The sequence below is a fragment of the Heterocephalus glaber genome, unplaced genomic scaffold, assembly GCF_053883595.1.
Source record: "Heterocephalus glaber isolate CG9 unplaced genomic scaffold, H.glaber_assembly_v1.0 deba00001504, whole genome shotgun sequence".
In the NCBI taxonomy this organism is placed as follows: domain Eukaryota; kingdom Metazoa; phylum Chordata; class Mammalia; order Rodentia; family Bathyergidae; genus Heterocephalus; species Heterocephalus glaber.
The window spans coordinates 44,189,786-44,208,724 of NW_028258324.1; the positions used below are offsets into that span (position 1 = coordinate 44,189,786).

Here is an 18,939-nt window from a genome sequence, read left to right on the forward strand (position 1 = left end):
TCACTCTTCACATTTTGGAAATTCTGCATTCCCAAGACATGAAGGTCTATAATAATGATAAAAGGTTCTTCATCCCATATGATCCATCCATTCAACCACAACACCAGCTCTTTAAAATCAACATCTAGTGTTATCAGTAACAGTTTACATTCACTATATCCTACCTGGGAAAATTTGACATTTATGTACTCATCATTTAATTTTCTACTTGGCTGCCTGGCCAGGTTTGTTGTAATAACCTAAAAGTGTTTTTATAAGCAATGAAAATGAAGGATGTGATGGTCATGAAGTTATCCAAAGCATTTTCACTTAAATAAAATGATTCAGTGATTTGAACATAAGAGAGTTTGTTCATCTGTTGCTTTCTGGTCCTTCCCTTGCCCACTAATTGGAGACTAACTCTATTAGATGAAACATAATGGCAAAACTCAGAAATGTTCAGACAACAAGGGGCTTAGAGGCTATGTAAACAGAGCATGCAATAACCAGCGGTCGTGAGTCAGATTGTACAGTATTCTGAAAACCTTCCTAAGTCACAATCTGTCTCATGTTCTAAGTTCTTTAGCAATTCCTTACCTGTCAAACTTTAGCATACATAAGGTGTTAGATTACAGACTCTGACTCAGTGGATATGGGGTGGGGCCTGACATGCTGTTTTACGTGCTTCCAGGTAACATCCATGCTATTATCCACTGTCCTCCTTTTGGTGTCAAGATATTCCTACATCTACCTTCTAGAACAGGATTGTCACACTGTCATTTGATTTCAGCTACTATTGGGTAACAACCAGACCAAGGAAGCAGGCTGGTGAGAGGATGCACAAAATGATAGTTTTCACATAACTTTAAAATAATGTTTGCTTGAGATTTGTTGAGACTTTTAAATATGCTTTTCATATATATATGACTTTTATTTGTAGACCCTACATTTGTGTGTGTGTGTGTGTGTGTGCGTGCGTGTGTGTGAATTTAAAGATGTTTTAGCATTACAGGACCCAAAACATGGAATAATATGAAGAATGTATACTTTAAAATATCTCTTAAGGCCGGGGATTTAGCTCAGTGGTTCCTCCACCTGCCTCGCAAGCACAAGGACCCGAGTTTGATCCACGGTACAAAAAAAAAGAAAGAAAGAAAGAAAATATCTCTTAGTCTGTGCTCATTCTGAATACTTAAAATTTTCTGGGGGTAAGTGAATTTGTACCAATTTCTCATCTTTTTCTTCAGATGAATATATGCATAAATGCTTTCTTCATGTATTTTGATTATTTGTTCAAGAAAGAACTTTAACATATCAGAGATTAGTTTTCTGTATGAGTACCAGATTTTAAATATATTCTAAAGCAAAGATACATGAAACTAAATTTTAATAAAAGCCTATGAATACATTTTTTATCTGTAGTTTAAGAGCTACAGTGACAAACCTTTTTGTTTCCATGGAAACCTATGTATTGTCTCTCACAAGTCCTTCTGGTTTGTCAAATTCTTCTGTGTTCAGTATTTTTTAACTATTTTCCCCTTTTGATAAGTTGTAGGGACTATGGTTTGGAATTATCCTCCAAAAGCCCATATTGAAAGGCTGGCTCCCGAGACTGTAGCACTTTTGGGAGGTGTTGCAAGCTTTAAGAGGTGAGGCCTCATGGAGGTTAGGTCATTACTGCTAGCCCCTTAAAAAAGATGTTAGGAGCCCAGCTTTTCCTCTCTCTCTCTCTCTCTCTCTCTCTCTCTCTCTCTCTCTATCTCTCTCCTCTATCTCTCTCTCCTTCTCAGCTACCGTAAGGCCAGTAGCTTCCTTTGTCATATGGTCCCCACCATGAGGTACTGCCTGCCACAGGTCCAAGGGCAATGGGGCCAAGAGACCATGGGCTGAAATCTCCAAAACCATGAACCAAATAAAGCTTTTATCTCTATAAGCTGATTTCCTTCAAGTATTTGTCACAACATGAGAAACCTGATTAATACAGTAGGTTACTGATGGATTATGCAAACTCTGTCTTGTATAGTAGAAATTTGATTCCATCAACTCCTTAGAAATACCAGTTTTTGGTTTCTGTAAATTGGACTGGAGCCTGTTACACCACACAAATATCAACCATTGCCAAGTTTTCAGTTCTTCTAGTTTGGTAGTCTTGCTATTACAACAGTCTGGATAAAACCATCTCTTTAATTGTCCCACATATTTCGTCTTTGATAGAAAATAACAACAACAAAAAATAAAATTTGCCTGGGGTACCACTGATACTGCATTTACTCTTCACTGGAAGTTGTAAAAACTTTATAGATACACTGTGAATGGCTTCTGGGGCATGTGTTGGCAAAATGTGACCCAAAGCCAGTTCTAAATACTTTTTAGGTTTTTAAATAAGACATATCAAAGAAGGATTTCAAGTTGTTCAGAAACCCACTGGGAACAAGTTGGAAGCTAAAGAGACTGCAAAAGATGTTTCAAGTTGAAAAGGAAGGAAAGAGAATACAAAAAGATATTAAAAATCCAGACTAAAGGTAAGACTAAAAGTCACCCGGGGATTATGAAGTGTTTGAAAAGTCTCCCAAGTTCAAAAGTAATAGTTTAGAACACTGAAAGTAAACCTGGCGAAATGCTTCTCCTGGTACAATTGCCAAATAACCTTCTACACATTGTAATTATGGAGACTGCAGGAATGTGGATAAAATAGAGTACAAAAGCTGAAGGTAGACTTTGTAATGATAGCATGGAGGGGGACTCTTGGTAATTGAGATGTTTTATGTGCTCTTTTATAATGATTTTTAAATTCTGCAGCATCCTCCTGAAAAGGAGATGAACAATTTTAAGAGAAAGTGATAAAAATAGATAATATTATAGTAAAATACCTGTTTTAGAGATAAGCACAATGATAAGATGCCTAGGAAATATAATTTGAGTACCATTAGAACAGGGAAAGTTGCATCTAGAAAGACTAAAACAAGAACACTCGGGTCTGTCTTCCAATATTTTTATCCATATCCTACCTTCGGTATCTATGTAAAACCTGTGTAAGTTATTTAAACTCATAATGCCACAATCCTTCATATAGAAAATTGAGTAATAATAATTCCTTAGTTATAGATCTGTTTCATAAAATAAGAACATAGAATATTAATGTATTACAAAAATAACAGAACATATAAGGTCACCCAAGTAGTAGGGCTTTGGTTTGAAGCCAGTCATACACTTGAAATTTTGCCTTTATACTTTTATAACTTGCATGTTTTATTCCTTTCATAAATGGCAATTTGTCAAAAATAAAAGCATTATTGTGATTCCAAATGTCACAAAATGAGGTAAAATGACCTGCAATGAAAAAAAGAAAGCATGAAGAAGTAGATAAAGTGAGAATATGCCAGTTATCGATGCATTGCTTCGACAGCCAAAGCATTCTCTAATGCCTGCTCTATGGTAATGCAATAAAGCCCTTTTAATTTTCCCTTTGCAATCTGGCATGTCATGCCCTTTAGCTGGAGGGCACTCGAGGGGCACACTGGAAGACAAATGGATTTCTCTGCCCATCCAGTGGGCTCCTCTCCTCAGCCTCGTTGAGTGCAGTCTTTGCAACACCAGAGTCCAGTAGCACCAATCTCTTCAGGGGCTTCTCTAGCTCCAGACACCTACCATACAGGTTCTCTACAGCCAACAGCTTTCCCTGGCAGCTGAGTGACACCTGTCTGGCACTACTCATTAATAACTTTCTATAATATGCCCAAAGTCAAGTAGAGAAGCACCTGTGTGACACCTCCCTGTGAGCACCCAGCCTCACCTGCACCCCCTTTGTGGCTCTGTAGTAAGATCTTAGAGAAAGCACTTCCCTGTGAATGGTAGTGATGGTAATTTCTACCAAATTTCCACCTGCTGCAGTCTCAGTCATGGAGCAACTGGGAATCTTCCATGGTCACCCTACTGTGTGCCTTGACAGTAGTAAAGGCTGCTCTTTAGATTCCCCATTCCTGTATTATTTAGAATTATCTACTTCTTTCTAGTCAGTTTTTTGTGGCTTCCATATACCACACCTAAAATCAAAAGAAAATACTTCAATTAAAATTCTTCTATTACCAGTCTTTTCTTGCCTTCAGAATATAGCCAGTTTCCTGGATTAGTGTTAGCTTCTCTTGGTAGATGTCCCAAAGGCACCTTCTTCTCAACCCATCTTGAAAATTGACCTCATATCTTAACTTTAAACCACCTTCTTCTACTTTTCCTTTCTCAATGACAGTCTTGTTTTGGTATACAATCCTCAAATCTGAAAGCCTAAACTGTATTCATTTATGATCAGGGCTCACAGTAATTTCAATTCAATATTCTTAAAACTTCTCAAACTAGTTACTTTCTAAATACCTTTTGTCTTTTAAAAAATCACACTAATAAGTGCAGTCATGGTGCTTTAATTAACCCACCCATCTCCAAAGGGAAATATCATTATCTTAATATCATACATGAGAACATTGAAAGAAGACAAGCTCATTTATTCAGACATACAGTCGTAGTGGAAGGCTAAGTGATTAGTGAGAAACAGCTGACTACACACAAGTTCCCAGGACTCTAACATGCTTCCTTCAGTCCAGCCCCTTACAGTATATACACCACACACTTTCCACAAAGTTTTCTAAAGTATGAATCTAGTCATGTCATTTTCCTACTTCAAACCTTTCAACAAGAGTTTTGTTTTTGGATAGGATCTGATAGGTAATGGCAACACACTATTCCACTCTCACTGCACCTGATGGGGAAAAAAGCAGACAAGTTACAAATAACACTTTAAGGCCATCAGCAGTCTTTGGAAGCAAAGCTGACCGTGTTAACTGAAACTTTAAACATGGTAGAACATTTCCTTGCTGAGCTTAGATTGCTAAATATTTTCTTCTGGGGATTTATCATATTGAGGCATTGCTAAGAAATAGACTTACAATAGATCAAAAGTCTCTTCTATGGAAAAGCAAAATCCAGTTTTCATGGCTATTGCAATCTAGAAAAATCACATAATTCTAGCTATTTCTGCCCACTGGACCCTCCCTGCATGGTGGTGCAGTGTGAGAGACAAATGCAAAGTACTATTTCCTGATCTCTTCTTGCAGTACTTTGAAGTCAATATATCACTAAAGGAAGAGGTCTACAGAGATTTTAAAACAGAAGTGGCCTATGCCTAACTAAGCCATACCTCAGCACTGACCTATCTCAATATCTAATTTGTTTAAGGGAGTCAGGCCTTCAACCTTCCTGCCGAACTAAGGAAAGAGTGAACTGCCTGCAAGAAAATGACATTAATTTCAGCTTTTTATAATTTCTGTTATACAATAAAAATGTAAAGGCTTGCAAAGAAGTAAGAAAAATAAACACAATAACTAAGAAGAAAACCATGCTACAAACAGACCCAAGGATCATCCAGATATTGGTGTTAACAGGCCAGAACTTTAAAACTAGTGTGGTAAGCTTGTTAAAGAAGAAAAACCAGGGGCAGTGGTGATGTCTGTAATCCCAGCTACATGAGAGGCTGAGGCAGGAGGATCACTTGAGTCCAGGAGTTTGAGACTAGACTGAGCAACATAGTGAAATTCTATCTCAAAAAGGGAGGGGGGAGGAAATAAGGCAGGAAGGAAGGGAGAGAAAAAGGGAGGGAGGAAAAAAGAAAAGGAAAACAAACGATGAACAAATAAGTAAAAACATGGGTAATTTTCATTAAGAAACACTATAGAGAAGAAATTCAAATGGCACACCAGAAATCAAAGGGCATGTGTATTTGTATGTGTGAATATACTCTCAGATATATAATCCAAATTGGGAACTGATTGCATGGATTTAAAACCAGATTGACAAAAGACAAGATTAATGAACTCGAAGAAAAGTCAACATAAAATATTCAAACCAAAGCCCAGACAAGCAAATAACATGGAGAAAAGGGCAAAGAAACATTTGGGATATAATGTTTTTACAGTCTAATATACATGTTATCATAATCCTAGAATAATGGAGGAGAGTATAAATGGGACATAAATAATCTTTGGGAAAAGATAATGGCTAAAAACTGTTCACAATTGAAGCAGGATGCATTCAAGGACTTTGGAGAACCCTAAGTCATATAAATATACAGAAAACTGTATTTAGATCCATCATAGTAAAACTTCTGAAAATCAAGAATAAAGCTTTTAAAAGCAGCAAGAATAAGAAGAATGAATAATATTAAGAGTACAATTTTGAACAGAAACTATGAAAACAGGGAAACATGTTATCTTTAAAGAGCAGGAAAAAAATCCTTTATCTAGTTTTAAATTCAATGAAAATAGCTTTCCAAAGCCAAAATAAATAAATGCATTTTTCAGACACATAAAAGCTGGGGAAATCATTGGTGAGTAAAGAAATGCAGCAGAAAGTTCTTTAGACTGAAGCAAATGATCTCAGATATAAGCCTGGTACCACAAGAAAGAATAAAGAGCACAAGTAGAAGTATTATGCCCCTAGGGCAATCACAAAGAATAATACAAAGAGAAAAACTGAAGAGGTCACAGAAGAAATAAAATGGAATGATTCAGAATAATTGATTGAAATGTTTCTGATAAAATAATACCAAGGTTCCTTAACATAGCATACTAGGCCTTTCATGATCTGGCCCCTCTATCTGTGTAAGTTAATTCACTTCAGAATCTAGCCATTGAGAACTACATGTAGCTGCCTTAGCCTATTATGTTATTCATGCTACTCATATTGGCATATGCTATTCCTTAACCAAAAATATTTCCTTTTTTTCTTTCCTGGATAATAGCAACTTAACTTTTAATATATAGCTTTCTTTCAGTCAAGTTCTCATCACAGGCTGTATATAATACCTGATACCTACAACTTAAAGGAGGAGAGGTTTATTTTGGCTTACAATTTTTATTGGATTTAGTCCATAGTTGGCTGATTCCAAGGCAGGAAGACCATGGTGGAAAGGGCCTGGCAGAGGAAAGCTGCTCACACTGTGGCAATCAGGATGCAAAGAGGAAAGAGAAGCCCTTTGAGGTCACACCCCTAGTTATCTGCTTTTTCTGCCCAGACCCTACCTCCTAACAGCTCATTCACCTATGAATTCATCAGTGGATCAATTCATCTGACTATCACACCCCATGATCCAATCATTTCCTAGAAGCCCAACTTCTGAACACATGAGGCTTGGGGGGGGGGGGCATTCTAGATCTAAACTATAACAAATTCAGACATAATCTTGTTTTTCCTAAGAAACCTCTTAATTTCCAAAGGACCCAGGGCTTATTATTACCAAATCATTGTTGTAGAATATAATTCTTTATTTCCCCAACCAGACTTTTCAAGATCTTTGAAGGTTAATCCTACACACATCTCTGTGAATCTAACATCCAATATAGATGCTAGTACACTCAATATCTAACTTAGAAAATGCTGATTACATAAAGAGAAGGTATTCAATATCTATGTTATAATCATTAAATATATACAGGGACAGACGTTACTTGTATATTTGCTGGTGGAAGTCTGTGCTATTATGCAAGGGATGTTATAATTTACTTCCTTGTTCTAAATGATACACCACTAGCTCAAACTCAACATGTTCTACAGTTGAATGATTCCATTTGGTTCTACTTGTGCATCAAACTCATTTAAATGTCTAAACATCTGATGTTGCCCATAACAACCAACTTGGCACTATTACTACCTCTGCCCTTCCTTATTCATCCCTGATGTCTTTTCTCACATTATTTCTAGTCTTGACTTCCTGGCCTCCTCTCTCATAGTTTGAATGCCTATTTATTCATTAAGCCTCAGCTCAGATGTAACCCTTACTCTAAACTTCTTCCTCAACACCAGAAAGAAGGAATCTGACCTCTTCCTCCTTGGAGCATTTTCAAAATCTCACTTGTACCATTCCATCTCACAAACTCTATTCTCATCAATAGTTTGCATCAATCTATCTTACAAGTTCAGAAACTTTTAAAACACAGAACTTTTCACTTGCCGAAAAGGCAGGTAAGTGCAAATATTTCTTAAGGGGGCAAAGAATAAAAGCTGAAGAAAGAAAATTAAAAAGCAAAAGAAAGAGCATCTTTTAAGAAGTTACAGGGAAATTTTAGAGTAAAATCTAATACCAAGAAATCTATGATGAAAAATTTTTTTCCTTGAAAGTTTCTTAGAGTCTTTTAGGTATTTTAGATATTTTTACCCAGCCATCACCCCAGGCCCTGCATGCACATCCCCGCCCCCATAAGAATTCATCTGCACCTTCCTTGTCTCTCTCCCACTGCTTGCTCTTCAGATTTTGCATACCCTGTTACCTAATTATCTCATCTCAACTCTGAAGCTTTGCTCCATTTTGGTTTCCAAATACTTTATGGTTGCACTATTTATACTGCTTTGTCCTGGCTCTCTGGATCTGTTTTACTAACTGTTCTGCCAGATTCTCCCTGCATCTGGCTTGTAGGAACAAGACAAAAATTCCTCACATTCATTCTTGAAGGTGGATCGTACTTGTTAAAAACAATGGGGCGGATGGTAGATTCAAAGCCCCATCAGGCTTTCACTAATGATTATTCACTAATGGTTATACACAGCCCTAAAGTTTATGGCTTGGCATTTTTAATACAAATGAGCAGAAACCATAGATGATCTACACAGCAACAAATCAAATGATTATGAACTTAACAAAGAGGAATTCTAAGAAAAGATAAAAGGAAACTGATGATAACTGGACTGGAAACTGTGGTGATGAGGAATGTCAGCTGTACCTTACTTATAAAAGGAATTTTTTAAAAAATATGAATTTTTGAGCAGCTGTTTTCCCTCTCCATAAGGGATCAAGCAAAGGGGAGGAGATTAAATTTGCACAAGTGTGGATGTAAGGAAACACCTTCCTTCTGAAAGGGTTATTATTGCTCAAGGATGATGCTGAATTCCTTGTCAGAGGATTTGAAAAGTTTAGAAACCACAGATCTCAGATGGCTGCAGTGTAGTTTGGAGTTTTGAACTGTTACAAGTTGGAAACTTGCACTTTCATAAATGATCTTTAAGGAGCTCCCTCAGTGTCCACATGCTTTCTATGTGCCTCACAGGTTGGACTGCTTGTGCTCCCCCTGGGCCCCCCTTTGCGGGAATGATTTTGTACAGAAATTGTTCTTCAAATTCTTAGGAACTCAAAACCCTAGAATAGTCTGAAAAATAGACCATTCTTTTGCATATCTTGTTTCTGAATCTTTAGAGATCATTCACTTATATTTTCTATGTTGGGTTTTTTTGTCCTCTCTTATTAGCCTAGCTAGCACTGCAGCTGGCAGCCTCTGAGACAATACATTTTAAGTGGCCTCTATTTTTAGAGGCATGAAAAGAACAAAACCAGATTGCTAAAGACTCTCTTCTAAAGCAGTCTCATGATGGCTCTTTCTTTGGTATCAGATTTGAAAATTAATATTATTTTGGAGGGAGCAGTTCTCATTCATTGCATTTCAGGATACATGTTCATGGAATTCTGATTCAGAGAAATGACAAAATAAAAGCATCTCCTTTCTGAAAGCACAGATCAGCAGCTGAGCTATAATCTCAACAGTTAAACCACATTTCACTGCAATCTACAAGGCAAACATATATTATTTTCATGCTTTTCTATTTCAATTTTAATTGCGTTCCATGGACAGAGATAATAGAGGTAGATGATGGCTGTGGACTTACTTTCAGAAAGTAAAGGAAGCTCTGGAATTCTGAGATGTTCCTCTGGCTCTTTCTTAAAATATTTCTCAGGGTCTAGAAGAAAGGCAGGTTTATTCACCTCAGGCAACTCTGTCAGGGCTCTGATGCTTAATGACCTAAATGTGCCTTCAGGACAACAAATTTTAGAGAAGGAGAGGGGAGAAAAGGACAATAATATTAATTCTTTACAAGGAGCAATCACATTTCCAAGTTAACTGTTTTTAAAATTTAACCTTCCTATTACTCAGCTGCTACAACTGCTGTGATCAGCAAACCTAATAAACACAGCTGTTCAAAATAAATCCAGAGTCCTTTCTATTCAAAGGAACCAAGACTGACTTAAGCCTTCCCTTTCATTTATTTTGCTTTTTTTGTGCTTTTTTGCCTGAAAATTAATATCCTGAAGTTTTGGGGAAGCTCCAGTTTCTCTTTTATCTACCAGAAAATTGTATCCTTTGTGAAATGAAATCATTTTTTTCAGTGTTCAATTTAACAAAACATCAAAAATTTTGAATTTGCAGTTACTCTTTCATTTTGCTATAATGTAAACCAGACCTGTGTTGTTTTATTTATTATGCACACAAGATGACGGAAATCTTATTTTAATCATGACCTTAAAAGCAAAGTCATGCTCAAAGTGAAAAAGGTTTTGTTTCATTTGATAAGGGGCCAATGGAATAAAAATCAACAAAAGCTTAATTAAAGATATGATTTCATATTGTGCACTGTGAGTTTGGTGAAGGTAGCAACACTGCTTTTGTCCTCATTGTGTCTCAGTAACTGGGAAAAGGCCGACATTCAGTACCTGCTATGGTACAAGTCAGGTGTCAGTGGTTCTCAAATTTTAACTGGCGTCAGAACCACCCAAATGGCTTACTAAGGCATGGACTGCTGTGTACCACTCAGGTCTCATATTTAATGTGGGTGGGTAGATAAAGGTACCAGAAATTAAATCTTATTATATTTAATAAGTTCTATAATATTGACAATCCTAGGCCAGTGACTCTTTGAGAACCAAAGGACTACGTCAAGTTAAAGAAGAAATCTTTACCAGTTGTAAGGTTTTTATTACACCCATAAGACAGATTGAATAACTCAGGTTCTAGATGCTTTAGTAACTTGCCTGAGTTTATACAGCTGATAAATGGTAGACCATGGACTTGAGTATGTTTAACTACAAAAGCCATGCTCCAAGATGTAACAATAATAACAATTACATTAATAATAAAATTGTATTGAGTTTCTATAATATAATTGTCAAAGTGCTTAGCATATATCTCATGTGATCCTGACAAAAACATTACTCTATAGATTACATTAGTTTATAAGTGGGCATTGAATGTTAACAAATTATTATGCAAGTTTTGACGGCAAAGTTTCACCAGAAGTTCTAAAATCAACATATCTGCTTGATGAAAGTATAACATCCCATTGGCCATGAGTAGAAAAAAAGGATTTGTAGCAAATTGAACTTAAGGAATGATTTTCAACTACCTTTCTAAATAATATACTTAGATATTATAAAGATTCCTTTATTTCAATTATTTTGAGGTGTCTTAGCTACCTTTCTCTTGTTGTGAGACAAAATACCCAATACCGAAAGTTAAAGGGTAAAAGGTTTATTCAGCTCACAATTTGTAAAGGTTTCAGTCCACAATCAGATGGCTCCAAGGCAAGGTGGCATCACAGAAAACAATTCATGGCAGGAAGAGGTTAGTAAAGCAACAAGGGACCCTAGCAGCTTCTTTCTGCCCCTTTTATACTCTGTCTAGGCTACTGGGATTAGAGCAGGGCCAAACCAATCAGTGGACTGATTTAGTATTCACAAACCCTTAATCCCAGCATCACAAATTCCAGATTCAGCCATTTCTGATAAAGCCCCACCTATGACCACATGAGGCTTTGGAGGGACATCTAGACACAAGCCATAACATGAGGGGTGGGAGGTACAGGGAGTGAGAGGAATAGGTCTCACTATGTCGCCCACACTAGTTTCAAACTTCTGTGCTCAAGTGATATTCCCATCTCAGCTTCCTGAATGCTGAGACTACAAGCATGTTCCACCATGCCTGCCTTTCAATTACTTTTTTAAATATTCTTTTTGGTCAGCCAAAACTAAACTAATACCTTGATGTGTGTAGCTTTGGTATTCCTGGGGGAAAAAAGTTTTTATTCATCTTCATTTTTTTATTTAAATTGAATTTATTTTTCACTGGCATGTAAAAACATAAAAATGTACATATTAGTGGGATACCATAAGATGTTTTGATACATATATACATTGTGTAATATTTATATTAGGTTAAACCTATCTATGTCCTCATATACTTATCATTTTTTTTACGGTGAATACATTCTAAACCCTTTCGTGTCTTTGGAAATGTACAGTTCATTATTAGTATCAATAGACAACAACACTATGCAATAGAACAACAGAACTTCTTGCACTTATCTGACTGTAACTTAGTACCCATAGACTAAGTGAGTTCTTCCCATTCCTCCCTACTTACATTCTCTAATTCCAACTTTCATAATCAACTTTTTTAGATTCCACATTTAAGTGAGGTCATTGTCTTAGTTACTTTTCTCCTTACTGAGACAAAATACCCAACATCCAAAATTAAAGGAGGAAATTTTCATTTCAGCTCACAGTTTGTAGAGGTTTCATTCCATAGTCGGCTGGCTCCAAGGCAGAGCGGCATAACAGAGGGGCATCATAGAGCAGAAACAGTTCATGGCAAGCAGACAGAAGATAGCAAAGCAGCAAACAGCAGGAGCAAGACTCTCCTTTTTATCCCTTCCAAGCTACCCATATTTGGGTGGGGCCACCTACACCCAGAGTGGGCCTTCCCATCATCCATGCCCAGTACTATGCTAAACCAATCGGTGGACTAATTTAGTAATCATGCACCCTTAATCCCAGCATCACACATGCTAGATTCAGCAACCTCTGAAAAGCCTCACCTATGACTGTGTGAGGTTTTGGGGAGACATCTCAATACAAGCCATAACAGTCATGTACTACTAGTTTTTCTGTTCCTTGTTTATTTTACTTAGTATTTCCAGTTCTGTCCATGTTTTAACCATTCTCATTTCTTAAGCAGTTAAGGGAAAATATTAAAACTCTAGCGCTGTCTCTGTTTTGGAAATTACAGGACACACTTTACACATGTTTTATGGCTTAGAACTTAGAACTGCATCACATATGCTGTGCAGCCTTGAATAAGTGACATATCTCTGAGCTTTGCTTCCTCTTTTGTTAAGTGGAGATCACAGAACATTATGTTATGTTTACTAAGGAATACAAACAAAACTAGCATACAGAATATAGTACGGTACAGTACAGTAGTACCTCAGTTCATAAACTTAATTTGTTTTATGATTTTGGAGAAGATGGCCACATTTGTGTTTGCAACTCAATATGGAGTTTGTGAACAGAAACAAAATTTTGTTAAGCACTTTTGAGAACCAAATTGTTTGAAGACAGAAAGGTTTGCTAACCAAGGTATTATTGTATTTCTCTTATTCACAGCAATGTATAAAACATTATAAAAACTTATCAACAGTGATTACTTACTGGCTGTTTTTTGTATAATTTCATCATAGTAAAGTTTACGTGCTTTTTTCTTATGGATATTTCTTTCCTTGTATTTTATACCTAAATTTATGTCTTCAGATGGTCTGAAACTGGAAAAAAATAATTTATGATAAAATAAAATAACCACAACAGTGAGCACACAATTTCTAGTTGTAATTATATATATTATTTTGCAAAAAAAATCCTACCACTGTATACTTAGTGACAGTTCTTTATCCTAATCAAGCCATATCTTTGAATAAAATGCCTGCTAGTCAGGTAAAGATAAAAGTAAGAGCCAGAAAAGATGAAAGTCCAGTTAAGCAAAAACTGTTGCCATAACAACTGGAAGTTCAACACAAACTATGCTGAAGAAAATTTCACAGAAACACATACATACTATCCTTATAAATTGCATGAACAATGAAAAGTAAGCATCAGTGGTCTATGTCAAAGCCCTTCATCCAAAGCTAAGGATAGATCTTCACCCAAAAACACACTGTTCAGTTTTTATGAAGCCTGCCATGTGAATCTACAAGAAAAGGTTAGATTAGCTTGAATCCACAGAAAAGGTTCTAGCAATGGCACATGAAGAGTGAAATCATATTGCTCAATAAAATGTCAGAAAGAAGAAAATGATCTCAAATACTTAACATTCACTATTGAATACTCCAACCTTAATACAACTTGTGTTGCCAAAATTCAGTGTTAGTGTCTAGGGAGCAGTGGACTTGAAAAAACACTCATTCCCCTCAAATCTTGGATCATTATGGGGACCTTGATTGCCTTCTTCCTCTTGATTCCCTTCTCTGCATCATATGGCCATTCATAGCTACCACGCTCCTTACCCCCTTACTTTTATTGCCAATTCTGCTACTTATTTCATGCCTGTACAACTTTGAAATGTTTCCTGTATTCTCTTCCCAATTTTCCTTCCAGGTAATGAGGCTCTTGCTGTAGCTTTTAAAAGGTGATCGAATGAATGAAAGTTTAGTGATGTGCCTTGTAAATAATACCATTAAGTATGTGTTCATTTCTCTTCTGCCTTTCCTTCCACTCTATTATTTCTATATCTCCACAAACTCATCTTAAAATATTAATGCAAATAAAATGAAATTTGTGTATCTCTTTTAAAGTTAAGCAGATGCTATTTTTATAGCTTTAAGTAATAATTTATTGATTGCTTTTTTATACATAAGTAAATTTTTGGTTTTAGAATATTTATGATTACAGAAAAGTTGAGACAGTAATACTAAGTTCTCATATACCCCTCACCAAGTTTTCTCTATTGTTAATACTTTACATCACCATTTATCACAGCGAAGAAATTGATATTTGTACATTATGATTAACCAAATTCTAAATTTTATTAGTTTTTTCCAGTTTTTTTCCTAATGTACTATTTCTATAATGTCAAAATCTCTTTCATTAACCAACTCCTGAGCCTTCTCTGGCCTACAACAATTTATCACTTTTCTTTCCTATCATGACCTTGACAATTCTGAGACCTGCTTGTCAGAGTTTTTGGTAGGATGATTCTCAATTTGTGTTTGTCTGATATTTTTCTTACAGTTAAACTGGAGTTATTGGTTGTTTGGAGGAAGGCAACAGAGATGAAGCACTATCCTCATCATATCTGACCAAGGATACACACTACCAACCTAACTTACCAGTGTTGATATTAACCTTGATCACTCGGCCAAGAGTGTTTGTCAAGTTCACAGTAATAACAGCTTACAGTACTCACTGAAATGCTACTTCTTTGGAAGCGAGTTACTAATTGTGGCCTACACTTAAGGGGAGAATGAGGACAGGAGTTAGAAAATGTTTTTTGGTGGAGGGAGCATCTCTATAAGTTATTTGGAATTATGAAATTTTTAGGAGAGTCTTGCCAGGCAAAAGACATAGGGTATGTGAGTAATTTTTCTTCAAACCATGCTGGAGTGGCTTCCTTACAATATACCATCGCTTTTAAATAAGAGCATATTTTCAACTGTGGTCTGGGTTTGACTACAAGAACTATCATTTTAAAATAATAAGGGAATCTGTAACAATAAGAAGTCAATAGTGAATCCTGGAAAGGTATCTGTGAAGTATTTAGGCCTTCCAGTTAATTGAATTAAGAAAACATTTCCCCCCCGAAAATCACTGTAGGTATAAACTGAAGTGTAAAATGTTGAGAGGCCAACTATAGTAGGAAGATCTCTCTTCCAAAAGGCACCAACCCCAACAACCCTAAACCTAATAGTAACTCTCTTCTAGGATTGTAGTAGGGTTAAGAATTGAACACATAAACATATTAGAACAGTGCCTTGAGTATGGTAAGAGCTCAGTAAGTACTGGTTACTAAACAAGACTGTTTTTCATTCAAAGCAGGGAGTTTTAACTGCTCCCTATCACTAATTATAATACTGTTGGGAACTATCAGAATAAGAAAGTAAAGAGACAGAGCAATTCCCAAACTAATACCTTGGTCCTGTAATATTTTTAAGGCTTAAATTTTGAAAATTAAGTAGACTTCCATTTGCTTTCATTTGTCATATCTGGGCAAAGGATTATTTTGGCAAAGGTAAACTGTCAATTCTCTACGTGTTTTATATCATATAAGGCCTAATTTAAAATGGGACTTTAATATTTAATTTTTTTCCTTAAATTAATTTTCTAATTTAATTTTTCTCATGAAATATCCTGGCAGAAAAACTAAATAATCAGTAGCATACAAGTAATTGTAAATGTTAGTTCCCTCTTAACAGTAATATGGAATGTGGAACACTGTAATTTCGTATGTTTAAGAAACATTAATTTGAAATGTGCCTTCTGCTATGTAGAAACTTTCTGGAAGTTAATAGAAATGGCTCTTTCACTTCTCATCTGATTCTTTATCCCAGTTTGTAATAATGACTCCTCCCTGATAAGCAATTTTTTTGATGGTAGAAAAGAGAAAATGTGTCTGATAATAGAAGGGGAAATAGAATTGCTTTTTGTTGCCCTAAAATATAAATGAAGATAAATGAATCACAATTCTACAAATGAATAAATTTGCCATAATATTAGAAATGTTCTCTAATAAAGAGTAGTTTAATAACAGAGAATATCTATAAGACAGTGAATGAATACACTGCATAAATATGATTCAAAAGGGCTAGAGTGTGCTTCTGAAAGATGTAAAGGACTTAGTCTTGGTAGACTTCTAAGAGCTCAGTCAGTTTTATTACTGAATTTTTAGAAGTTAATCAATGTTTAAAAATACACACTTTCAAAAATATATATATATTATATACACTTTCCCAGTAAAAAAATACAATTACAAACAATGATAAATTATCATGGCAGTAGTTTTAATTCAATAGCAGCATCCAATCTTAGTTGAGAGGCAGGAAATAGCCATTTCCACAGCTTGGGGAGGGATACACATTTCCAGACAGCAATTTCAGCAAAATGACCCAAAGGCTTTTAAATCTTTTGACTCAGCAATTCCATTTCAAAGAATGTGTTCTAATGATGAATTCAGTTGGGTACTCTAACACATGTATATGAAGGTACTCACAAAAATATTTTCCCAGCCTGTGTAAACAGCCAACAGGTTTGAAAAGAAGAAAATAGTTAAAAAGTTACATGATAAATTCCTACGGAGTCATTATGCATATTGATGTACATAGAAATTTATATTAATTAATACAGAAATTTATTCTTTGTATATTTTAAATGATAAACAGGATATAAGAGCTCTGCTTTATAAAATTTTGTATTTGTTTATTTTCCTAAGTATGCCCAGAGCAGTCTAGAGAGGAAAATGTTTAAATGTTGCAATGATTTTGCTATAGGGAATCATTTTTATCCTTTTCATTTGTTTGCTTGTACTTCAAACTTTTCATATAATGAAAATGTGTTATTTTTACAATAAAGTATTCTAAGTTTACGTTGCCTAAATTATTTATTTTGTGTATAATTTTCTAGAAAAAAATAATTTTGTGTGAGCCCAGAAAACAAATATTGCTACAGATTAAGAAAAATGCATGTGCACTATTGGTTTTGTTTTTCAGTTGATTCCTTCATTTCTTCATTTTTTTCCTTTTCTAACTAGCATAATTGTCGCAGATTTGAAGAAAGGGAAAATTCTATTTCTCTGTATCAATTGTTAATTTAACATTAGGACTTCCTATTAGTCTTTTAAATTCTATATCCATAGGTATAGATAGGTAAGTCTTCATCTCCCCAGGATTTAAATTACAGATAGTTCTTTACAACCTACTTATTTCTCACATACAGTATTATAAAATTCTCTAAGCATGATGGAAAACTAAGTGTTTATGTATAAGCCAGAAGGTCACATACACTAAGGTTGTTATCATGGAAAGATCATCTTGGCATTAGTCTAACAATGTAGCTTCAAATCAAGACATTTCTTCATATATATTGCATCCTCCATTTCCTGTTGCCTTTTGCTTTTCCCATGTACATGTTTTATGACCGTATTCCCCTCCTCATCTAAGCATATCCCCACTGGCAGGCACATACACCAAATATCCTTTTTCCTTTTTGTTTTGTCTAACTTCTCACACGCATTTATTCTTCTTTCATGCTATCGCATACAAATGATAATTGGTATAATTCTCACGTTGAGTTTACTAATCTGATTAGGTAAGGAGCACATTGTTCAGAAAATATTTTACGAGGGAGAAAATGATCTTTTACTGGATAGAAAGTGCACAGGACATTTGAAATCTGAAAACTTTAGCATGCTTGTGTGATTTCTGCAGAAGATTTTGGTCACTTTTGTGGAAGAAGAGGTGAGGCATGCACCTGAGAAGTCGATTCAGAGGACACATTTTTAACCATTTTTTTCTATTACTTTAGTAATGCCTAAATGACATTATTCTGAACCATCTGTTTACTATAATCCTAAAATTTTTTCAGTCTAGTCACAAGTGAGATAAAAACAGATATTTCAGAGGCTATAAGTACTTTTTAATGAATGATTTTATGCTTTGAAAAAAAAGTTTACAACGGACAAAACTTTGCATCTCCACCTTAGATCTCTTCCCCAGCTCAGAGTGAGATCGCTCTATGTTCCTATTTAATCTGCTAGATAACAAAGCTGCAGTTTTATGAGAAATCTGTAAATTTAAAAATACAACTGTACCAATTTTCATTTAAAAATGACTAGGATCAATAGAAAAGAAATGAAATTATATAGAAACCAAGAAACAAGTAAAAAGTTCAAATTTTCAAGTTTTGAATCTAAGGAAAGGCAATAAAATTTTAAACAGATAACTGAGCATGTCATAAGGAATGAGAAGTTAATGTATTGGCTAAAATATCCTTTTTAGTGTATGTTTGTAATGCATAATATTCACATTTGCACTGGGGGTTTGGCACATGTAAATGTCATCTTCATCATTTTACCTCCCTCTCTATTCACATCCCTCACCCTCTTCCTCTGACTCTCTTCCCCATCTCCAAAAAGTCTGCCTCCCTATTTCCTATCATCTCTCCTTTCTTTTACTCTTTAACTTGTTTATATTTTGGATTTCTCATATACGATAAACCATGTGATACTTAGATTTAATTTTTCTAATTTCATTTAACCTTATTTATTTAAGATCCATTCATTTTTCCACAAATGACATGATTTCATAATATTCCATTGTATATACATATTTTCT

The 18,939-nt window shown here is 35.3% G+C and overlaps 1 protein-coding gene across 2 annotated transcripts in view; it reads right to left on the reverse strand.

Moving 5' to 3' along the window:
• Positions 1-18,939, reverse strand: part of Wdr49 (WD repeat domain 49) — a 179,625-nt gene that overhangs the window by 7,158 nt on the left and 153,528 nt on the right. For both annotated transcript variants that reach the window (XM_087186476.1, XM_021253888.2), the window contains 2 exons: positions 13,274-13,383; positions 9,679-9,822 (listed from right to left, as the gene is read on the reverse strand). In XM_087186476.1, the coding sequence (XP_087042602.1) occupies positions 9,679-9,822; positions 13,274-13,383 (254 nt within the window). The remainder of the gene's footprint in view (positions 1-9,678; positions 9,823-13,273; positions 13,384-18,939) is intronic.